Source organism: Mustela nigripes, chromosome 1 (genome assembly GCF_022355385.1).
Source record: "Mustela nigripes isolate SB6536 chromosome 1, MUSNIG.SB6536, whole genome shotgun sequence".
Lineage (NCBI taxonomy): Eukaryota > Metazoa > Chordata > Mammalia > Carnivora > Mustelidae > Mustela > Mustela nigripes.
The window spans coordinates 242,055,828-242,079,911 of NC_081557.1; the positions used below are offsets into that span (position 1 = coordinate 242,055,828).

Below are 24,084 nucleotides of genomic sequence, written 5' to 3' on the forward strand. Positions count from 1 at the left end.
TTCGGGCAGGACCTTTGATTTCTAATGACAGCCTGTGTTAATAGTTCATGAACATCTTTAGTCCTCAAATCCCTGCCCAAATCTGGCTCAGTTCATGCTTTGTTCTCCAGTCTTGGCTTAATGTAGCTCATCTCTAGATGCTTCCACAGTCTTATTTCCCTTTCTAGGAATCTCCAAAGCGGTCTCCCTTCCTCCCTCCCTCTCCTTCTTTCTCTCTCTCTCTCTCTCTCTCTCATTTTCTCTCTTACATCTATCTAGTGTCCATTTTCTTCTACATCCAAACAGCTAGAATTCTTCTGTAAATGAGAAAGAAATTGAATTTACTTAACAGGCTTAAGAAAAACATGGGTTTTTTGTTTTTTGTGTTCTTTTTGTTTTCTGTTTTATTTTTGGTGGGGGGGGTGCACACAGAAATGGAAGGTCCATGAATGGCTTTAATTTCACATGTGGCTATATCCAGATATTTTTAAAATGTCATCAGAAAACATCTCTCTTCATCTCTTAACTCTGCTTTCCTTTATATTGGCTTTACTTTCAGTAGACCCTTCCCTCATGGTAGTTCCAAAATGCCTAAGTTCATATGTTCAAAGCTTTATAACCTTAACCCAAAAGTACTGTCTTAAATGCAAGCGTTACAAAAAAAAAAAAAATCTTAGGATTAAATCTTTTGGATCAACTGGAGTCATATTCTCACGCAGAAATCAATCTCTCTGACCAGGAAGACAGAAAACGCTAGATGCCCAAGTCTGGGTCACATGCCTATCCCTGGAACCTCAAAGATGCACTTAGGCCCATGCACTCAACCACACGCACCAAGGAATCTCAGGTAATGTTATCAGAAGAAGATGAAATGGAATCAGACAGGTCAAACCAATAGGCATCCACCATAATCCTCCTTCAACTCTGCCTAAAGGAAAATATCCGCCATAATCCTTAACGTGGGATCCAGCTCTCACTGCGATTTCATTCTGCTTTCCTCTTCTCCTTCATTCCTCCTAGCTCCCCCCTTCACCAACACACCCTTTTTTCCAGAAGTACAGCTCACCGTTTTCCCAGATTGCTATGTTTTCACTCTTCAGTAACTGGCTTATTCCCCAGAATTCACCTCTTGCCTGACTTCCCTCACTCGTCAAGCTAAGTTGATACTCCTCCTACAGCTTTCCACTGCACACTACGCTTACTTGTTTTTTAATTTGAGAAATATTTCATATTTAATTTTAACAAATATTTAGTGACAACATACTATAGGAACACCCTCTATGCACTGGGTATAGTCAGCAATGAATAAAATGAAACCTTTCATTTGGATAAGAGAGAAAGATAATGAACATCATATGCACAAATACCTCACACCGAAACAATGAACAGGACACTCATAAACACACATAAAATGCCAGATAATAAAAATGCTATAAAGAAAAACAGAAGAGGCCTTGAATGCAGACACTTTTCTCTTCCACTTTTGGTATTCCAATGCACATCTTAGAGCTTGGTACAAATCAGGCACTTACTTGATTTTAAAATAAGTGAACTAATGAATCAATGAATTATAAAACCAAATAGGATGCTCTTAAAACTCATGTGTAATTGGAAACATTTTTTCCTATTGTATTCCTAGTGTTACAAAAACGAGATTTTTAAGCCCCTCCTAAAGTGAAAACTGTTCGGTACCTTTCAAAATTTTAAAATCTATATAATAAATATTTTCAATGAAGGACATTTATTTTGATTGGGGATAGTTAATAGTGATGATAGGTGTGTATGCATTATTAATAGATTGCTTTCAACCTATGTTGATACTTTTTCTTTTCGGGGAGGGGGGAGAGGCAGAGGGAGGGAGAGAATCTTAAGAAAACTCCTTGCCCAGCACAGAGCCTGACAGGATGTCCATGGGCCCACGCAGGGCTCAATGCCACAATCCAGAGATCATAGCCTTAGCCAAAATCAATCAGACTCTTAACCGACCAAGCCACCCATGCACCCCAACACTCTTCTCAGCAATTCCTTCTCCTGAAATCTCTATATTAGAGTCTAAAGTGTTTGATAACTCCACTCTGCCTTTACTTCATCATATTCTCCTCTTGGGAGGAATAAAGTGTAAATGTGCATTGCTGATTATCTAGGAAACCATGGCTAATACAGTAAGAAGATCATAACCAATGTGATACAGTAAGAAGGACTTATCCACATAAGAGCAGTATCCCACAAACCCCAAGACAGTCACACACACGTTGACATCACACACCTTAAATATCTCCTTTTTGACTACGTGAAAAACAATGGTTACTCTGACCAAAATCCCTCTTTTGTTTACCTGAAGAGCAAACTGTTACTGAAGAGATTTAGGATGAATATTTTAAGAGGATTCACTAAAGATGAAGCCAAAAAAATAGCCATTATTTGCATCATTCACAATTCAATGAATTTGCTGATTATAATGCATTTTATATTTAATTGTAAAAAGCACTCATCTCAAATATTGGGACTCCCTAAGCCCATGTATAAAATGATCTTATGTATAAAATAGTTTCTGTTTTCTTGTTTTTATCATTCTCTTCTCAAAGCTAATAAATTCCCACTCACAACAGCTTAAGAAATTACTCCCCAACTTTGATGTTACGTATCTCTCAGGCTTGAACGGCGCATATTTGTAATTCATTCTTAGCTGCCTGAAATAAATTAACTGCTTTGTGGATTTTTAGGCACACCAAAATCAGCTAGGGCCCTTGGAATGCGTGTGTAAAATGCAGACCGAGAAGTCCTTAATTTAGGATGAAATGGGCTCAAACATTTATTTCTAGCAATGGATGCAGAGGCACAATAATGTCTGAGAACCACGACCCTAGAGATTCTAACCACTTACATATCTTTGGCTATTGAAACTCAAACAGCGTTCAGACGGACAACTCCACGTCTGGGTTGCAGAGTTCCTCATTCTGTAGACATTTGCTCAGCCCCTCCTTCGCAGTATCAGCGTCTTTTCTGGAAGAGCATAGGGGATACACAGCAATAGACAATGACAGAAACGAAAGAGCAGCTGCCCTCCTGAAGCTTACAACACAGATGAATGACAAATGTGTAAATAAATACACGGTATACGGGCAAAAGATGATAATGTTGGTGGCGAAGTGATAAGGAGCTAGGCAGGTAACCATCTGAGGAAGATCATTCCAGAAGAGAGGAACAGCAGGTGAAAATGCCCTGGGGTCTTAGGAGCATCGGGGGCCAGCCAACGAGAGACCAGTGTGGATAGAGCAGAGAGCTCCAGGGGCAGAGTGGTAGGAAGTGAGGGCAGAGATCCCCGCTGGGTGCTTTGCAGGTTTGCATGAGAAATCTGGATTTTATTTTGTCTTGGAGAGTAGCTAGATTTAAATGGAGGAGACATGGTCTGGTTTACATTTTTTAAGTATTATTCCAGCTGCTACGTAAAGAAAAGACCACCCGGCTTCCTTCCTGGAAAGTGGAAGATCAATGCAGTTAGACATGATGATGGAGAAAAGTGGTCAGAATCAGGCTGTGTTCAAATGTAAAGCCGTTTGAATCTACTCATACACTGAATGGGAGAAACAAGGCAAAGAAAAGGGATCTGGGAGAAATTTATCTACCTGAGTAATGTTCTGGAAAACTGCCACTTGTTGCATTTACTTCTTTTTCCTTCTCTAATTCCTATATAAGATAGTGCACATTTGTTTTGGTTAATGTAATTTTGCCCTGTCTTCTATAGCTTCTTGAAAAGACACTACAGTTTCTGCTTCTACCACTAGTTGTCAGGACATGGTAAAGAGACTCGTAGATCATCTCCACCAAAGCCTCCCATCCTCCTCCCACCACCAAACCAAAAGGTTTCAGGAACTTGAGATGAAAGGGTTGCCACCTGGCAACCCTGGTGAGAGCCGATGACTGACAGCAACAGCAGGAACATGATACATTCTATGAGCAGGATGGATGCGCAGATGTGAGGCTTGGCTCTGCGGCTCTCTGCTCCCTTCAGGTGAAGGCAGTCATTCGCACTGGTCAACCTCAATTAAATAGACTGTGGGCTTCTGAAAGGCAGCTCCTCCTGTTCGAACATCTCTCTCCTTGGCTTCCTGTGCTGTACTTCAGAACCACTCAGTAAATGTGACTCTAATTGAATTGGCTAGCAAGAAGGAAATAACTTTCTGTTTGCAAAGTAGATTGAGCCCAGAGGTATTTCTCAACAGGGCTTTAAAACTGCCACTGAAAACAAGATTATATTTTATTCCAATTATACTGAAATGAGTTCTGCTATATTTACATATGGAAAATATCCAGAACCGTTCAATTCAGTGAGTGGCAACATTTTTTCACAGCCGAAGGCACCGTTTGGGGATGTTAGGGATGGAGAGAAGGGGAGAGGGAGTAAAATGGACGGAGTGGGAGAAAGGCGAGCCCCAAGCTAGAGAATGAATTTGTACATTTGTTCGGGGTTCTGTTGAGGGAAGAAATACAGCCACCACCTCAATGTTTTAGTCATTTGGAAACCACCCTTATGATCTTTGCCATACCCTTTTGTCAGTCAGAATTCTCCAGAGAAACAGGACCAACAGGAACAGAACCAACATACATACAAAAAGAGATTTATTTTAAGGACTTGGCTCATACAATTATGTGTGAGATCTGTAAGGCCGGCTGGAAGTTCAGGCAGAATTTCTGGTGCTATCTTGAGGCAGAATTTCTTCTTCTCCAGGAAACTTCAGTTTTTGCTTTTAGTGTTTTTCAGTGATAGGGTAAAGCTCACATCATCAAATGGAATCTCCTTTATTTATAGTAACTGATTAGAAATGTCACATCTACAAAATACCTTCACAACAACCTCTAGACTAGAGCCAGACTAAACAGCTAGCTGAGTAACTTAGCTGAGCTGACACCCACATATCCACAGCTTACCACCATACCCTTTTACAGACTGTACTGTCACTCATTCATTCACTCATTCATTCATATAGTAGATATTTATTGAATGCTCCCATGCCAAGCACTTTTCTCAGCTCTGGGGAAACAATATTGAATTAGACAAAGTCCCTGCCTCCTAGAGCAACTTTCTAGTGGGACAGTCAGGGAGAGGAACAAGTTGGCTAAGAAGAATTCTGCTCTATTTTCAGATTAAGAAACCTTTAAACATCCATGCAGAGCTATGGTGTAGGGTGTTCAGTAGTAAGAAAATAAGAGAATTTACATAACTTTAAATTTTTCATTCATCGTAATAAAATCTGAGTGTGGATGCATTGTTCAGAAAAACATGCACAAAATCACCAAGTTAGAGGGCTGGCTACATCTTTCCTAGGACACTAAAAGCAATATAGACAGATAATTTGTTTTCTTCATAATGTTACCTGATTTTTTTAAAAACTAATTTTAGAAGGAAGAAGGGCATTGCCTGTTTTCCTCCATAAGAATATAAGTGCCAAGTGTTCAGAACCTCTTGTGTTTTGCTATCTTCGCAGAACTGCTGTGTCTTCACATTTTAAAACCAAGATATTGTGTTGGTAAGGGCTGCACTGTAGGAAGGCAGGAGAGGGTTCACCAGCTGGAAGCTGGCTTGTTCCTCCCCATCTCAGGTCCTTCAGCGTGAAACCCCAAGCTTTCTTTTATATGAGAAACCCTCCAATATTTGCCTGTGGTCAGCACACTTTAAGGAGACCCTCAGGAGGGAAGAGGAGAGGAAGGTTCCACAGGCAGAAAGCCAATATCATGCTCACAAATTTCAGAAAAGTCTGTTGGAAAAAGAGTTAGTAGCCTGAGTTTGAACGAGGTCATATTATCCAGGAAAATATTTAGAATCAATTGGAGGTGTAAGGAGTCCCAGGGTTTGTTCAGCAGAGTAAAAAAGCAAGGGGCTTTATTATTTGAGATCTTTGAATTTCTAAAATGTGAGACATAATGTTCCATTATTTATGGAGGGGCTGATTTCCTCATCAGTAAACATTTATTGTTTACTGTTAACTCAGTAAACATTTATTGAAAAAATGAGCAAGGAATGAACAATTTAACATTTTCAATGCTTATCCATGATATGCTTAAAAATTACCTCTTGGAGTGCATAAAATACGCCTCCCTACTAAGGAGTGAGGTGAGGATGAACAGTTCATGAGCTGTTGGACTGGGGCTGCAGTCCAAAGTCACACTCTTTGCTCCCTGGTATCAGTCATCTCCAGCTTACATTTTGACCATCTACCTGAAAGGGAAGAGTGAAGGTTTATTTGTCGACCCTCCTGGAGTCTTAATAACAGTTGTATTCATTTGCTCTAAATTTAGGTTTAATGATGCTCTAAACTTAAAAAAAAAAAAAAGTCAATGCTGTTGGTTGGAAGAATATGTAGTTAATATAACGTAGTAATTCACACACACACCCCATTTAGATAGATTTATCTCCCTCCCCAGTCGCAGGAACCACAGAATGAGTGCAGGCCTGACTCACCAACCCAGCAGGTTCAACAGGCACATCCCGCACCACACTGCATCTTTTCTGTAAGCAGATCGGAAGGAGAAAAATATCCAGAACACGTGGAGCCACGGATGCCCGCGTCCTTGTCCCCCATAGGCCCAGTGGGGAGCAGTGCAAGAGGAGGAAGGGAAGAGAAGCTGGAAGCGTGGATCCCTCAGTTTCCCTCCCAGGAACTGGAGCAGAGAGTCCCTTCCTTTAGGGCGACAGGAGGAATGGGCAATGATGATCCCAATGAACACTTACGTCCAACATGAGCAGTGCTCTGGGAAATCTGTTTATCTGCCCTAGAAATCAACTGTGTTGACATTTTCATTTGCCTCATGTCCTTCCGCTTCGAGGTTGTAAAATCTTTGGTGTCTGCATCACGCCCAGATGTGGATGAGTTAATCCCTTATCAACAAGGCAGCCACCACCTGGCCCGTCGCTGCTTCTGAGGATATGAGGAAACAATAGCCACTTTCCCCAGGGACATTATTTTTGGAAAGCTGTGCCACCCACTGTGGATCTAAGGACACCTTGGGTGTCTTTATATGGTTGAAGGGAAAGGAAAGACACTCTTCTCCAAAGGGCAGGGGTTCAAGCGGAGCCCACCAGAAACCCCACTGGCATCAACAGTGGCGTTGCTGTCACATATTCACATTATGAGGAAGCAAAAAGCTTAGTGGTGAGGAAGGGAAACTCACACTTCAGGAGAAATGTACAAGCACTCCATCTCACACACATGCACGCTCACGCACACGCACATGTACACGCACGGTCTGTAACACTAGCTTTTAGGAGACATTCTAGACTGTGTGGCGGAGAGAGCCTGAAGATGGGTCATGACTGCTACATGGCCCTTCCCAAATTTCCCCGATAAAGAACAGCATAATGTGGATTCAACTATGCAGTAATGCAGTCAGCATTCGTGAGTAGTTGTAGAACCGGATTATTTTATATGTCACTTAGAGCTATGATGTCTAGCTCAATGACAAAATATTTTGAGGGACCTGCACAGACTAATAAAGATCATGCAATTTATTGGCTCATTGGAGTCTGAACCAAAGTTAACGAAAATATCTTAATAAAATGTGCCTTTTGTACAACTTCTGTGTAATGAGGAGCATATCTTTATGCTTCATTGGCTGATTCCAAATTCTAGTAACTTGTTTATTTGGGGAGATTCTATAATAATGCAACTTAATGATGCATACAGTACAGATCAAGTGATTCAATTTTACAAGGTTTTTGGTTTCTTTCATTTTTTGTTTTTAATATGCCGTGTCCTCTGCCTAGAATATTATTCATAATAAGGTCTGTCAAAATTCAGAAACAAGGCCTTGAGATTACCTGGTGAACACCTTGTATTTTTAAATAAAGAAATGGATTTAATAACAAAATCAGGATGAGAACACAGTTTCCTTGTTCTTTTAAGATTTTAGTTAGTTATTTATTTGAGACAGAGAGAGAGTGCGAGAGAACATGAGCAGGGGTGAGGGGCAGAGGGAGAAGAAGGCTCCCTGCTGAATAGGGAGCCCAATGCCGGACTCGATCCAAGGATCCCAGGATCCCAGGATCCCAAGATCCCAGAATCCCAACCTGAGCTGAAGGCAGACGCTTAACCAACTGAGCCACCCAGGAGCCCCAAGAACACAGTTTTCAACTCTGAATCCTTTGTTCTTTCACCCATCTTTAAGGCCTAGGAAAAGCCACACCTTCTTTATGAAGACTTCCTCGACCTCCAGACTTTTTAGAACCCCTAATCATGGTCTATGATGTACCATTTAGCATTTGGTTAAGAACTTTTGTCACTCCCCCCAGTTATATCTCACTCCTGTATCTTTAAGGAGATTATTGTCCCAAGGACAAAATCGTATTTTATGATACTCTACACTGAAACACCAGAGTGCCTAGCAGAAAGATATGCACCATGATTATCTCCTAAGGGACTTGCCCCTTTTCTAATGAATTCAGTACTTTGCTCCTTGTCACTTTAATGCCATCACCCTCTTTCATAAAGTAAACTTTATGACTTTTCACCCATATCCTGGTGCATGCACAGGCGCGCGTGCGTGCGCGCACACACACGTACATATCCCCAACACCTAGCACTGTGCCTGGCACACACACTAAGTTCTCAATACTGTTTACAGAGAGAAAGAGAGAGAGAGAGAGGAAGTTGGTTTGTGAAGTTACTATAAGCAGGGAAGGTACACAGGTACACACAAAAAGTAGGATTTCAACTGAGCCTTAAAGAAAATACACTGACTGGAGCGCCTGGGTGGCTCAGTGGGTTAAAGCCTCTGCCCTCGGCTCGGGTCATGATCCCAGGGTCCCACATCGGGCTCTCTGCTCAGCAGGGAGGCTGCTTCCTCCTCTCTCTCTGCCTGCCTCTTTGACTACTTGTGATCTCTGTCTGTCAAATAAGTAAATAAAATCTTAAAAGAAAATACACTGATTAACATACAAACAGGAGGGAAAATTATACTTAAGGCAAAGAATATCCTGTATTTTAATTGAGCACTTTTTGTTTGTTTAATCGCAGGTCATTTACTTAAGCTCCCTGAAGCTCTATTTCCCTACTGCTGAAGTAGGATAATATTATATATTTTGTAGCGTTGTTATAAGAAATAACTGAGTTGAATTATGCAGTAGGAATCAATAAATAGTAGTTATTAACAACAACAAAAGTTAATATTAACTCCCTGAATGAAGAAGCCAGTAGAAGTGCCCATGAGGGCATAATGGGTAGCTCAATTAGGCCACGGCCACATGCTTTACAGAAAGAAAGGACAGGTGGCAGTGGAGGGAGAGGCCAGATTGAGTCACCGTCTCTCTCTGACTACCTCCAAGCTTAAAGCTATCAAATGCATCATTAAATTCACTGCGGGGTGTGGTGAAGGCCAAGGACTAGGAAGCGGTCCTTTCTCAGTAAAAAGCACATTTTTTTTTTTAAATCGGACAAGACACGGGTTGTAATCTCAGCCCTAGCAGTGGAGTAAGCCTGAGGCAGTTGGCTGTAGCAGGTGATGAACAATGGATATATACAAACCCGCTACCATGATGCTAAGCACCTAGCGGACACCCAAATTTTCGTTCTGTCCTCTGTGACGTACCAGCATCATATCCCACCACTCTTTCTACCTTTCTTTTCTGTCTTTGCCTCTTCCTAAGCTTTATTCTTTCTTGGTCACTCATTTCTTTCATCTGCTTACCTAGACCTTTGTTTGACATTCGAGGGTTTACTGAGATTCATTTCCTATGAAAGCATTCAAAGAGCACTTACTGTAACTCGGGCACTGTGCTAATAACACTAGATTCCAACACGGTTGCCTGTACTGCCCGTGGAAGTACTTCAGACTCATTTGCATGAATGAACATGTCCTCTCAAGGTAACTTAGTTGGCAAAGGGCATCGAGTAAAGTTAAAGAGAAGCCACATTGTAGGCCAAACATGCTCACATTTTCTGTAGTTCCATAAATGTGTGTGGGCATAGCATAGACAAAACTCGGGCAATCTGGGATAGGTACCACTCAAATAGCAGGAAGCAACAATAAATAACAGTGGGGACACGAAAGCCAAAGTATAAGCCAGGCATATCCTTTTGACCCCTGAATCCTACTTTTGGCAATTTAGCCTGAGGAAATAATTATAGCGATGCACAAAGATTTAGCTAGAAGATGTCCCTTGCAGGCTTGTTCATGTAACACTGCAAGTAAAACAAGCCTTAACATTAAGGATAGATGAACACAATTATGCTTTATCCGTATAAGTAGTTAATAAGTGATATCTCAGAGGAATAATTATTACCATGGAAATAGGACCAGGTACACTATTAACCCACCAAACCAGATTGCAAAGCAAAATATGCCAGGTGAACTTGTGCTTGTTAAGTATATAGGAATAGAAAAAAGACAGGAGGGATAGCAGGATACTAAAAATAATGAACTCTAAAGGTAAAATTATAAAAATTTCCACTTCTTATTTTTTTGTGTTTCCTATTTGTTTTCTCATTTTATATACTTCCATGGGCCACTTTCATAACAACAACAAAAAGAAATGCCACAGTTATAAATGATATAGATAGATAAGTATACATACATATAAATGATGTATGGATGAATAGATAGAAGGTAGATTAGACAGATAATAAACAGATGTATGATAAATAAATAAATGGTAGATAACTAGAAGGTAGATTAGATACATAGCGGACTGCATAGTGGTAGACAGATGAAGGATTAGACAAATGAGAGATCAATGGTAGATTAGTTAGGTTAAAAGGTGATGAATTAAATAGGTAGAGAGCAGATGAGCTAGATAATGATGGATTAGATAGAGACGGGTATAGATGACGGTTTAGAGAGAGAAGACAAACAGACCTTAGGCAGGTGTTGGATTAGACAGACAGGTGGTAGATTAGGTAGATAATGATGAGAGCTACACAGAGGACAGATCATCCTGTAATCCAGGAGGCACGCAGAGCAGGACGTGCAGCGGGACAGTCTCGGGAGCCCCGCGCGGCGTCCTCAGCCGCAGCTTCACGGGAACAGCCCGTGTCCCTCCCGCTGTGGCTGAGCGCGTCCCTTTCTCGCCAGGTCGACGCGCACGGCAACATTCTGCTCAGCACCCTGGAAATCCGGAACGAGACGAGCGGCTCGGAGGTGCTGACGGGCGTGAGCGAGCCCAAGGCCACCAGCATGTACTCGTACGACAGCGCCAGCATCCAGTACCGCAAGCCGCTGAGCAGCCGCGAGGGCTACGGGCGCGCGCTGGACCGGCACGGCGCGCACAGCAAGGGGCGCATCCGCCGGCGCGCCTCGCAGCTCAAAGTCAAAATCCCCGACTTGACTGATGTGAATTCCATAGACAAGTGGTCCCGAATGTTCTTCCCCATCACCTTTTCTCTTTTTAACGTCGTTTATTGGCTTTACTACGTACACTAAGGTCTGTCCTCATGGTCCTCTTGATTCTTAACCCCACAGGCGCCCCCACCTCCGTGCCCCCCCCAGCACTCCCACCCCCGCCCCCGCCCAGCAGCAGCGATCCTGCTGTTTTTTGAGGTAAGAGATTCAGCCATCCAATCGGTTTTAGGCCTTGCATTATCAATTTTATTACCGCACCATGTTTACTTCCAAAAACAAAACACCCACCCACCCACCCACATACACACACACCAAAAACTGTTTTTTTTTTTCCAGTCTACTGTGGTCCAGGTTATCCGCTCTTTCAGAGCTCTAGTAATTGCCATGTTTACAAACACACACACACACACACAGACACACACACACACACACACAGGAGTTAGATCTTTAGCAGTCCCCCCTACTTACCCTGGATTTTACTGATTTATTTCTTAAATGCGATTGGAAACAGGACCTAGCTCTGTGCGCGCACCGCTTCCTGGTAAACTGTAACAATCACATGCTGCCAAAAAACAACACAATTTCCAGGATCTCAGAAGAAAAAAACAAAGCCATTGACAAGTTACAGATTTCCAGGAAGAAGGGGGGATAGAAGGAGCCTAGACAGGAAGGAAGGCTCCCCTCCAGGCTCAAGTCTCCAAAACTCCCTTGTAGAAGGGGTCCCGGCTCCACGGGAGAGGAGGGAGGGATTGACCAGGGCGGAGGAGTTTGAGCCCCAAAAATCTGCCATCCTCACCGCACCGTTAAACTGGATATTCTGGGGGAAAACAAAAACAAAAACAAAAAACGCTTCCTTCTCCGACTTGCAAGCGGATTTCAAATTAGCACTAGAATCCATCCTGGTGGCCATTGAGAACATTTTTCTTTTGTTGAGAATAAGGAATCTAGGGCAATGGTGATTTCCTTAACTATTCAAATGAGCAGCCTTGAACTCATTTTATCGCCTCTGTGCCCTGAAGCCATGCCTGTGAATGTCCCCTGTCCCTGCTCCAGAGAGTAAGGGACAAGAATGGAGAAGGAGGGCTTCAATAATGGGAGAGTGAGCATTTTTTTTGCTTGGGAAAAAAAAAAAAAAATGTTGTCCTTTCCATGAGGAAGGCAAGTCTTATGTGCTGTGAAAAGGGTGCCTGGGCAGTTACCTAAACTGCCAAATCTTCAATCAAATAGTATATATTTCTTAGCCTTCCAGAGAGCAGCACCTAATGGTGACAGGTCTTGTTGGACAGGCCTCAGCGAGCACCTTACGGCTCTGCTCTCTGAGCTCTGCATTCCAAAGTATGAAATGAACGCTTCAGGAAATGCACATACACCCACTTTGCTGCCCTTCTCCTCTGAGGCCAGATTTCTATTTTTTAAAGAAAAACTTCAAAAGAGGAAAACCACAGATAACAACAACAACGACAGAATCACTGGGCCTTCAAACATGCATACCAGCCCCTAAAACATACAACGTGTCCAGACTCGTGAATCATTGTCATTGCTGCTCTGCCTTATCTCTGCTCATGGGTTACCGTAGTCACGAGTCGCTGAAGGGGCATCCCTCATAGGCCCAACACACACTCCTAAACGTGTCCAACCAGCTACACTGGGGTTTATCCCATTTTATGTCATTAAAGCCTCTTTTTTTCCCCCAGTCTAGAGAGTAGCTAAGAATTCTCTATGTTCATTTGCAAGGTTGAGTGAGACCCTAAAATGACCAACCAGTGATGGAGGCAATTTGTTTGGAATCTGATCTCTGGATGTCAAGTAAGGGTTGAGGATGATTGCATCATTTGATGATCTGGCTTTCTCCCTAAGGCTGGGATGAGGGTCTATGTTTACAAAAGCATCAGCTGCTAGAAATTATAGTCTTACTTGGAAAGATAAGACCAAATTCCTGCTGATAACCCCAAGGGGACAGAGCATTGAGATACTCTTTTCAGAAAGCAACAAGAAAAGACAACCCCCAAATAAATGAATGGTTATGGCTGCAGATAATATACATTAATAAGAATATAAAAACTGTGCTTTTACTGCAAAAATTATCTCAATGGTTTCATTAGAAATTAGTAGAGTCTGGGGACCAAATTCTCATTTAGGGTTATAGTTTGCAGAATCACAGTGCCCTGGTCAAGAGAATCTCCAGCCTCCGGGGATGAAGAGATCCATTCTGCAACTGACTAGTTCTTGGCCGGGAAAGATGCTTTGCCATCAAGAAATGCCCAAAGAGAATGGAATATGACCATATTGGGAGGTTAATATTCCCAATGACCATCCAGGAACCATTGCATATTTAAACACAGGAAGGGAGATTGTTGGCCATTGCCCAACAGGAATGAATCCTTCTGGTGTCAAAACTCTTTAAAAAGATTTTAAGGGTGAAATGCTAAATGAGAAAGGAAGTGTCTATAATCTATGTTCCGTAACAAAAAAACAGTTTTTTCTTTATTCATCTGTTTAGATCGTCCTCCTTGGAAAAGACTGAGGTAATTTTAATTTTATGATTTTTTTTAATCCTGCCTTCCAAGTCTTAAGGAATTTGATGCTTATAGTTGAAAGGTAAAGCACCTCTGAGAAAAAGAGAACATTTAAAAAATTCTTATATCTTAACCTTTGTAAAATGAAAGATTAGCGAACCTGAATCTACATCGGGCACAAAATAGTGTCACTGTTTGTCCTCCTGGGCTATAGAGGGGACACAGGATGGTGCAAATAGCTATTTGCTATTTGCAAATTAAATAGCTATTTGCTATTTCCTATTAAATAGCTTTGAGTTTAGAGGCAATGGGAGCCTGAAAAATGGACAAGCTGACATATTTCTGGTTTATGACCTCTGTCCCCACTTCCTTCTTCTGGACACCTCCCAGCCAAATTCCCTCCTCCTCGACCCCCACCCACACTCCCTCTGGAGTTAACAGTCCATGGAAAAAATTCCTTCCTTCCCTACCTCTCTCTCTTGTCTTGCTCTAAATGATGTACATAAAAGTTGTTAGACATTCCTAAGTGCCCTCACACTGGTCCCCATTCCTGAAAGATACAGATCAAGACATTATCAAGGGGTCACCATCTAGGTATTCCTGGGTTGTTTTCTTTTTGCCATGAAAATAGCCATACTCTCCTGCATTACTGAGTGGCAGCAGAAGCAGAAGACTGCGTAGACTCACTCTCCTATGCCCCAGTCATGTCCAGGGGACCCCACGTCCACAGTTCATAAAGTGGCACATAAGCTGTGTCATAGATGTAGCCTGTGTAGACCCAGCAGAAACCCCATCTTTCATTTGACAATGTGACTACGCACTCATTTTTCCCACTCATGCTCCTTGGCTTCACATATCAGGGGTGACCTATGTTATGCTTAACAGCTTTGTGAGGCAGACCCAGGTAAAGACACACTCAGAGGTAAATTACCCAGGATGATTGCCTCCATACTCTGTACTGCCAAACAGAAACAGCAGACTGGTTGGTGATTCTGCCGGCTAAATGATACGTGTTCCCATATCATATATGCCATCTTTATTGTGCATTATAAGCAACGAAAGATCCTGAAAATGCAAAGAGAAAAATGTGGTGCAGAGAATAAAGTTTGGTGTATGGATCCAAGGATAGACTTTCCTTAAGCAAACATTACATACAATATACAGAAATGTTGACTAAATTCCATCTTTCCAAAATCAATGACTCCTTTATAAATATTCATTTATGAAAGAACTCAGTTAAAATTTGCCAAGTTAAACAAACAAACAAAAAATATTTATAATGCTAGAAGGAGACAACCTCCAAGATTTCTTACATGGACAATTTTGAATAGTGTCTCACCAAAGGGTGATGTGCCCCTAATTTTTTTTTCCTAAACAAAATGTAATTCTATATCCCAGGAGGGAGGAAAAAAGAATGTACCATTATTTGTTCATGTTGGTTCAATCAGCGATTACTGGGATGAGAAAGAATAATGAACACGTTATCTCAGTTTCCTGAAAGCGAACAAAGGTAAACTTGTGAACAGAATGTAGAATAATATTATGTAAACTTCCTTGTAAATTCTGTACATAGTTCATTGACTTGTTCCCTGTTGCGTGGTGGTCTTCGGCTTTGGGTGGGTGTTTGAACAATCTGAGCATTGTAAATAATGTCAGCTTCTAAGGCACTTGCTTTTATTCACGAAGTGAAGCAACTAGTGATTTGGGCCCAAACCAGAATCTCTTTCGCTCTTGCTGTTTCTCTGCCATTTTGTGTGTGTGGTTGTGTGACTCTGCCAGGCATCTCTCTGCCCCCTGCCTTGTGCCCCCACCCCGCAGAAAGGAACAGTAGCCGCAGACACGGCTGCGCTCTGGTGGGGTATGGGAATGGTGCGCCAGCAGAGACAGGAACCGTAGCGAACTGCTTCTGGAACCGTGTCATGAAAAGTAGATGTGTTTGTATCAGTCATTCGTGGCTATTCATATATCGAAATACCAAATTTTCCACGCTATTGAGGGGTCAGGAATGGAAGAGATGTTCAAAATCCACAGGTAATCCAAAGCTTCCTTTGCACTGATAGCTCCAGCTTTTAACTTTTTTTCCTTCCACAATATTTCCCAGAACTTTTAATGAGAATAGACGTGAATGGATGGGTCTGATCAGGGCAAACACACAGTCAAATGTCCAAATGATGGGAAGGAGAAAAGGAAGAGACAGCAAATGACACTGAAACACCAACTGGCTAATGAATCCCTCAAAAATGCAGAGGTAACTATGTTACTGCTTCTAAAAGGTAAAGAGAGAGATCGGCAATTAAAGCAAGTATTTTTCAACTGGGGGCCCAGGGTTGTGTTTGATATGTGTTAGTTAAACTTAGAATCTGGTAATTAAATATTTTCACATATATTTCTCCCAAGTCCTGATATTCTTGCAAAAGACGTCAGAAGGCTGGGACATTCAGGCATACGCTGTGTTTTCATGCCAGCTGGCAGTCCCAGAGAAGGTGATGGAGTCTGCAGAAATTCAGAATATCTCAGCAAGCCAGGACATAGATTGGTTTTTTAGAAACATTTTTAGAATGAACCGTGTCTTTCTTGGAGCTAAGAACTTGGCAAGACAGGACTTTTTGTACCAGGATTTCATGTACCCGGAGAATCATTTTGGTTTCAAAATGTGTCAACCAATGTCCATCAGTAATAAAATAAGAAAAAGTGTCCTATAGAAACTAACAAGGTCAGTCAATTTGTAGATCCAGAATACACTGTGCTTTTACTCTAATCATGTTTTTTCTATATAACAGAAATCAACTAAACTGACAGAAAATTGTTAAAAGTTATAATTTCACAAGCCACATTTGAAAGGAAACCTTTGGTAAGAGAAGAACTGCAAACCAGAAAATATTAAGTTCCTAAAAGGGTAAGAATAAAGAGTTTTGAGTTTACTTTTAGTTCTCCGATAGCAAGAATTTCCTTATTTGGATGGAAAAGGTTTAACAGTTGTCTTGTTTGGTTTTGTTTTTCCTAATCAAAAAGTCTTCGGTACATCAAGGGGCTCATGGTCGTTCCTGATTGGCCGCTAGATACTTTGCACCTCCTTGAGCAACCAGCACTCATCACAAAGATTTCAGTAGGAAATCAATGTGGGAAAAATAGGTGTATTGTTGAACCGGTTGGAAAGAAACCCATTCTCAATAATGACTCTACCGGTATTTCCTGTCTGGAAGACAATAGAAAAATAAATCAGGAGTAGAGAGGCCAAATAACATTACGCATTTGCCTTAGGTACACAGGGTCACAGATTCACCTAGCTTCAAACAGCTCCCGTTAGAAGCCAAAGGATGAATAAGAGCAATCGGTATTGCCATCTGGCTTTCACCTCTCCCTGGGTTTCCTCTTGAGGAGAAACAGTAAAGGGGGAACATTTTCCAATAGGACTTTTTTATAGGTGAAAATGATTAAAATACGATACGCGTGTGCACCATGCAGGTTTGGCTGCATGCGAAATACATTACCTCTCTCGTGCTCATTCCCTCCCAGCACCAGACGCCATCTTGCCTCCTGCCTTAACCCAACAGAATCAATTCATGTTGCCTCCTCGTCATTCGAAACCTCCTGAGTTATGTGCCCTTGCATAGCTGAAAGCTTGTATTGTGTATCTTCGATTCACAAAACAATGAATCTTAATAATCTCCCCCAGATTCTTAGTCCTATTGCCTTTAAAAGGTCTTTGGAGGGAGCTTTGGAATCTGGGTAGCCTCCTCCAAACTGCTTCGGGTTATTTTTCTTTTCTGCTTTTCCGTCCTGTATGTCAAGAGTACATGTTTACATAAATCTCGTCTCCCTCAGCCCAATTTAAAATAAAGTGGAAATAAAAGTCATTAGCTCAAACCTGGCAAAATTCACATTATCTACACCAAAGCTGGATGACAAGAACGTCCCCCAACATTCTAGTGGCGGGATGGTGAGTTCACACTGTATCAGCTCTTGTCTGTCAAACTCATTTCTCACGCCCTCCTTCAGCCTTAACTGTATGCCTTTAAGAAACCTATTATTATTCCAGAATGGTTTCTCATTCACAGCATACACTGCTGGTTACAGACCATCCTCTAGGAACTCTTTTACTCCTGTTACAGATTCTGTGTCTGTGCATCACCCCACCAACCCCCCCTCAGCCTTCTAACAGACATTAAATGTAGGAAGACAAGTCATAAGGCAGACTTGTCCAAACTTCCCCTATGAAATTATACAGAACATCTTTTTCCTCCAAACAGCCTTCCTCTACTTAGAGAACAGAGTCCTCTACACATGCACCAAGCAACGTGAAGACTAACTTCAAAAAATTAACAGTAAGTGAGCAGCATGGTGGAGAGAGGGAAATTATAGCGGGTGGAGGATACCCTGGAGTTAGGACTGCATGACGTGGCCTGTATGTTGCCTCTAGCGCTGCCCAGTGTTTCCAGACATGCCACCAGATGATTCCCAAGTTCCCTCCCAGATTTCCACCAGTGGGAACCAAGTTCCCAGCTACATTTCAAAAGGAATTTTAGAGAGGTTCATTTGTCCAGGAAGTTACTGGAAAGATACAGGAGCACTGTAGGCTCTGCTAACACAACCCCATAAATTCAGTAATAGTTCTCATTGTCTATCTGTGGGAGTCAGTCATCAGGGTAAACTGTCTGGTGTTAAGTGAATCTAATTTAATACCTCTTCAAATTCCTTTAAATATACATTGAAGTTACAATACTTAGAAATTTAAAATAAATTTATAGGCAAATGGCCAAAAATAAATTATTTTATAATTTTAGTAATGGTCTACACTACAATATTACCCTCCAAGGGCACCGGACAGACTCAGATAGCATGTATCAGTGTGGTCTCTATTTTTAGATCTCTGGAAGATACAGCTCCTCTAGGCCACTCTCTGTGTCTCAGTCAGGAAAAGCCCTGAAATACCCCCTTAGGAGTGGAAAAGCCCAGGTCTAGGCAGCATCTAAGCAGAAACACTGCGGCAGTGCCCTTCAATGTTTGTCCCCAGAGCCGGCCCCCACAGCTCTCTGTGCTCTGTAAGCGGGAGCAGCAGGTGGGGTTAAGCTCTTAGACAAGGGGCAGCCTCCCACCAGGTTGGAAAACGTTCCAGGTCTTTAGGACCTCTGCTATCCGCTCTCCCTGCCCCTACTTTACCAAAGCCCCTCCCATGCCCCACTTCACCAGTTCAATCTGACAGATGTTTTAGGCACAGCCATGACGTAACTGAAAGTTTACTTTATTAAACTGAGGTTAGCAGATCTAGCTTTTTGTATATTTAAAGCATGCACCCTCCCCATTCCAGCCTCTGAGCCTGATTGCCGGGGAGATCTCTGCCCACGGGTGTTCTTAACTTCTTCCCTTTTGCCAAAGATACCTTCCAACTCTAAACTTCCATGATTCTCCTGAGAGCCCCGCCCCCCCATCATTCAGAATTGTTAGGAGAATGCCTAAAAATTCCTCCTTCCCATGGTAGACCAGTCTACCCATGAGATGGCCGCTTTTTTGTCAAGTTAGCCTAATGTCCTGTCCCTTGACCTCGCACACCCTCTATAACCCTCCGTTCCAAACTTCCCATGTGCAGATGTACTCATCACTCCTCGAGTAGTGAGCTTATAGTTTTCTTTTTCAGGTTTCTCTTACTTTTACCTAGAGATAGGTTCATATTTAACGGCATCTTTTTAAAAACAGAGGAAGCACTTGTAAGTCTTCAAGTTCTCACCAAGATGAAATGAATACTTACAAAGATGAAAAGCAATTAGGATTCATTCAGGTACAAGTAACCAAAAACACAACTAAAAGTAACTTCGGCAAGCAAAATGATATAGCTCTTATAACAATAAGTGCAGGAGTAGGGTGGTTACTGGCTTAATTATTTCAATAGCACAACTTCGTCCAGGACCCAGGCCCCTTCCCAGGACCAGTTCTTCCGAACTCTGTATGTTACCGGCACCCGCTGGGGTTGCAGCATGGCTATACTCAGGAACTCATATCAAGTGGCAGAAACAAGGGAAAGTCCTGTGTAGGTCTCTTTTGAAGAGCCAGGAAATCTTTCCCCAAAAACCTCTCCCAGCCATTCTTTTTCGTTCCTTTGGCTAGGGTTGGATTGCACAGCCCCTTCTGAACCAGTTACTGGTAAGAGGAACGAAATTATCATGATGGGGTTACATTATTGACCCAAAGCATTGTCCAATGCCTGGGGCAGGGGGGAAAATGGAATATGTTAACAAAAAGAAGGAAGAATGGGCTTTTGAGTAGATACCCAGTTGTGACTGCCACGCATCGGTCTAAGGTATCAGAAAATACTTCGTTACACAGAATTTCATGATTCCATCTTCCGTACAGCCCTGTGGTTATGATGACAATACCAATATATGGAAATAGAGGCTAAATAGGTTAAGTTATTTACCCCACATCGATAACTAGTTAGTGATAGAGTTAGTATTTGATCTGAGTTTGTTTTGCTTTTTTCTGGCTGCAAAGGCAAAGCTTTGTCTACTCTATCACACTGCCTATATCTAACCCTTTTTACCTCCATGATCCTCCGTGCTGGGTGGCTCAAACATAAGAGGAGAGTAGGAAGAAAAAGAACAATTTCCATTCCCAACATCTAGATATTATGCCCAGTAAATAAACACTTCTGTTCTTTTTTTATCCTGTTCCCCCTCCCTGCCCTGGCCCCTCCCCCCCAACAAACACACAAAAGCCTTTCATTATACTCTTGAGGGAAAGTGTAGAAGGAACAGTTCACATAACAACTGAGTAGCCTGAGGTGTGCCCCAGTTCTTTTGGGATAATATTACAAGGTTAGGGGACCACATGCCCCAGTTTCCCTGAGACAGTCCCAATGTGTAATTACCAACTGAACCACATTTCACTCTCAGATCTGTCCATTTAAATAACAACTATATAGTCACACTCATTATGGGTCTCATAATCCCCATACCTGTGTATATGGGAAATATTGATAAATTAACACCTTAAAGAAAATACATGCCTTGGCTCCCTATGAATCACTTAAATCTGACCTCAGTCTCTCCATCACTCAGGGTCATTTAGTCTCTCATTTTTCCCCTGACCCACCCTCAAGCTAACTATTCCTCAGGTCTTTCCTACCCTTCCACTGAAAGGACTGCCACTTCTCATCCCAGAATGTTTTCCTTGCTGTGCTTGAAGTTTTACATTTTATTTCCATGGCCCAGATTTTCCTCTTGCCTAGCCCCTCCCCAAGGGGTGGATTATGAATTAAGCCACCGTCATCCAGAAAGCCAACCACGAGCGATCTTCCCTCATTCTGTTCACTCTCCTGCTACCACTCCTTCGATTCCTGTGGCCACTAAGTCAGTAATAATGGATGCTTGTTGAATTTGTGGTTATCTTCCAGTAGTTTTGCAAATAGAGGTCCCCCTTCTCTAAATAAAGTGTAACGTCTTTAAGGGTAAATGCCCCATTTTCTAATTCTTCTGTATTGCCCAAAGCACCTATTGATCTTATCATGGTAGAGTCTGTAAATGACCTACGTTGGTAAATGTAGCAACAGAAAAATGTAATTTCGTAACAGGCAGTCCTTCAGGATTACAGGTAACACCAGGTGAAACAGGAGCCGCCTACGCCCTCCCCCAAGTTACCTTAGTTCCATAGAGCCTACATACAACTTCTAACTGGATAAAACATGCAGTCAACTTACAGAGGAACCCAGGTTTGGGTCCGTGCAAAGTGATTATGGAGATCTTTCCCCATTACTCACAACTAAAGAGACTAAATCATGATAACACCATTCTAGATTCGACCAGTTCTGGCAAATTGAACTTTCCATGCTGATTACTACTCCTTTAACTTTATGGAAACAGGAAATTCTTCGTTCTAAGTCTCACTTTTCACCCATTTATCCCCATTTGCCTTATTAAAAGCCTTCTGAATCTAGGTTCTGTGGGGGTGTTTACTTCCCCAGTTGGGATTGCACTGCATAACTGGAACACTCCAATGTGAATTCCAAGAGAATACTTCTAGACGGTATTGCACACCAAATTTCACTTCTGCCAAGAAATAGAAGGTTTAGAACTCCCTAAGAGGGACGGACAGTTAGTTCTTCACTGTCCCTCAAGATTGCCTAAAATAGATATACAGAAAAATACCTTTTCTGCACCCCTCCGTTCAATTGTTAACTTTCCTGTTCTCCTGTTATGTATATTATTTACAAATTTGCATAAAAGAAAAACATCATTTGCAAGCCTTACCTCAGAGTGGCAACCAGCCACCCCAGTTTTACTAGATAACGTATTTTTCTACTTGATATTCCCCCAAATACATTGAATTGCAGTGTATCTTTTTCTTTTTTTAAGCTAATCAACTCATGTTAATCCGTTTCCTACATCTTTTTAAAATACTCACTGGATAAAGCTTGAAATATTTTATATTTTGCGACAATGCTCCTGAGACATTTTTAGGGAAGCCCCTTGATTATTCTAACTCACTGCAGTGTCATGGAAAGCAGAATTATAAATACAGTGATATTTCACATTCAGAACATCCACTACTAAGTAGGGAATGCTCGAGATTAGATATGCATATATTTATTGACTGTGTTGTTCAACTCCTTAGAGAGGGCCAGTAACCCTCTTGGTAAAAACTATCATGTGGCATTATTCCAAAGTCAAGATTGCATGAGGTTTCCAGAAATTCTAAATGATATGTTTACAAGGACTAAAAATTTTTTGACATCTTTAAATAAGCTTTTTATTTTTGACCACCAGGCAGCATTTTGTGCCATTGTGATGGGAACCTAATGGCTAATGTGAAATAATGTCGTGTCATTTCAAAGGTTAATGGAAATGTAAATTGGAAACTTTAACATTGTGTAAATAAAAATAAAACTGTTTTTGAGAGAAACACATCTGGGTTAGGGTGGCTTGCTTGAAAAATTCTCTTGGCTGTCCATCATCTCTGAATAATTATTCCATTCCCCTGACTTTACCCAAGAAGACTTAACCTGAGGCAAAGATCTTTTGACAGTGATTCAGAAGGTTTGGGAAAGCAGGACTCATTAGGCTAGAGTCTGGGGAATTTCTATCCTGCCAACAGGAACAGCTCTCACCTAAAACCTGATGGAATTAAAAAATTAGCAAAACTTTCCAGACCAGTCTCCTGCTATTTTAGTTCACAGCACCCTATCCTAACTAGCTAGGGCTTTCAAAAGCAGGTGCTACTTATACACAAAAATTCATACCTTATGTTGCCTCTCAAAATCTGTTATGCTTAACTCACCAAATATGTTGGAATATGTTAAATGTCTTTTCTCTTTTTAAATCTCCTCTAATCCATTTTCTGAATTGTCTATTTACCCTCCTACCAAACAGGCATTAGCTAATTCATATCCTGATTGGTATTACACAGTTCTTGTAAATAAAATAATCCCTTTGTCCCTCTTGATTTTTCAGCAGGCAGAACTTCTTTAATTGCAAAGAAACATAAAATACAACATATTAATTTTCTTTTGACATAAGCATTTGCTTTCTTACATAAACAGATAATACTTTTGTATACCAACAGACCACCTGAGGAGCTAAACAGCCGGAATAAGTATTTCTGGAAACCAACAGAAATTTTAATGAAATGGGAAAGGTTTTAAAAATGCAAAGAAATGAAAGGTGGACTCTTTACTTTTATAATTTCAGTTCTTATTTTATATCAATATATGCTGCATTTTCTGACTGAGACTGCTGTTCTAATGAAACTTGAGATTTTTCTGTAGCTCCTTTTAACATTTGAAACCAAACTTTCATACAGGGTGTTGGACTGTAATCTTTCTATTAGGGATTTGATTAAAATATCCTAACTGTTTCATTAATCCCCCTTTTACATGCTACAAGTATGTGACGTTATGACTTTGCTATCTCAAAAACTGTCTGTGGACAAAATCCATGAAGCCTGTAGACTGTGATTTCTACCCATCAAAGAAGAAATAGATCTCCCTCTAAGCAGTGAATCAGCAAGAAACTGTGCAGTGTCCTCTGATTCCTGACCCTTTTACTTCTCATTGCCTTTTTTCTATTCTTATTCATTGAGTAATCATGTATTCTTGTAAAATAAAAAATCCACTTACATGCAATCAAGTATGGACACATGAAATGCTTGTGCTCTCGATTTCGGGACCCAAGGATACTCCAGCAGTCACAGGACTGTGGTCTGCTCGGTATTTTTGTTAATAATGTCGCTTTGCTATAAAATAAGTTGCTGTTTTCTTTGCTCTGGTACT

General features: G+C 41.4%; 1 protein-coding gene across 1 annotated transcript in view; it reads left to right on the forward strand.

Moving 5' to 3' along the window:
• GABRB1 (gamma-aminobutyric acid type A receptor subunit beta1) overlaps window positions 1-11,562 on the forward strand; it is a 400,080-nt gene extending 388,518 nt beyond the window's left edge. Inside the window, exon 9 of the mRNA XM_059396136.1 lies at window positions 11,044-11,562. Within this exon, the coding sequence (XP_059252119.1) occupies window positions 11,044-11,391 (348 nt within the window). The 3' untranslated portion in view covers window positions 11,392-11,562. The remainder of the gene's footprint in view (window positions 1-11,043) is intronic.
• Window positions 11,563-24,084: the final 12,522 nt, after the last annotated feature.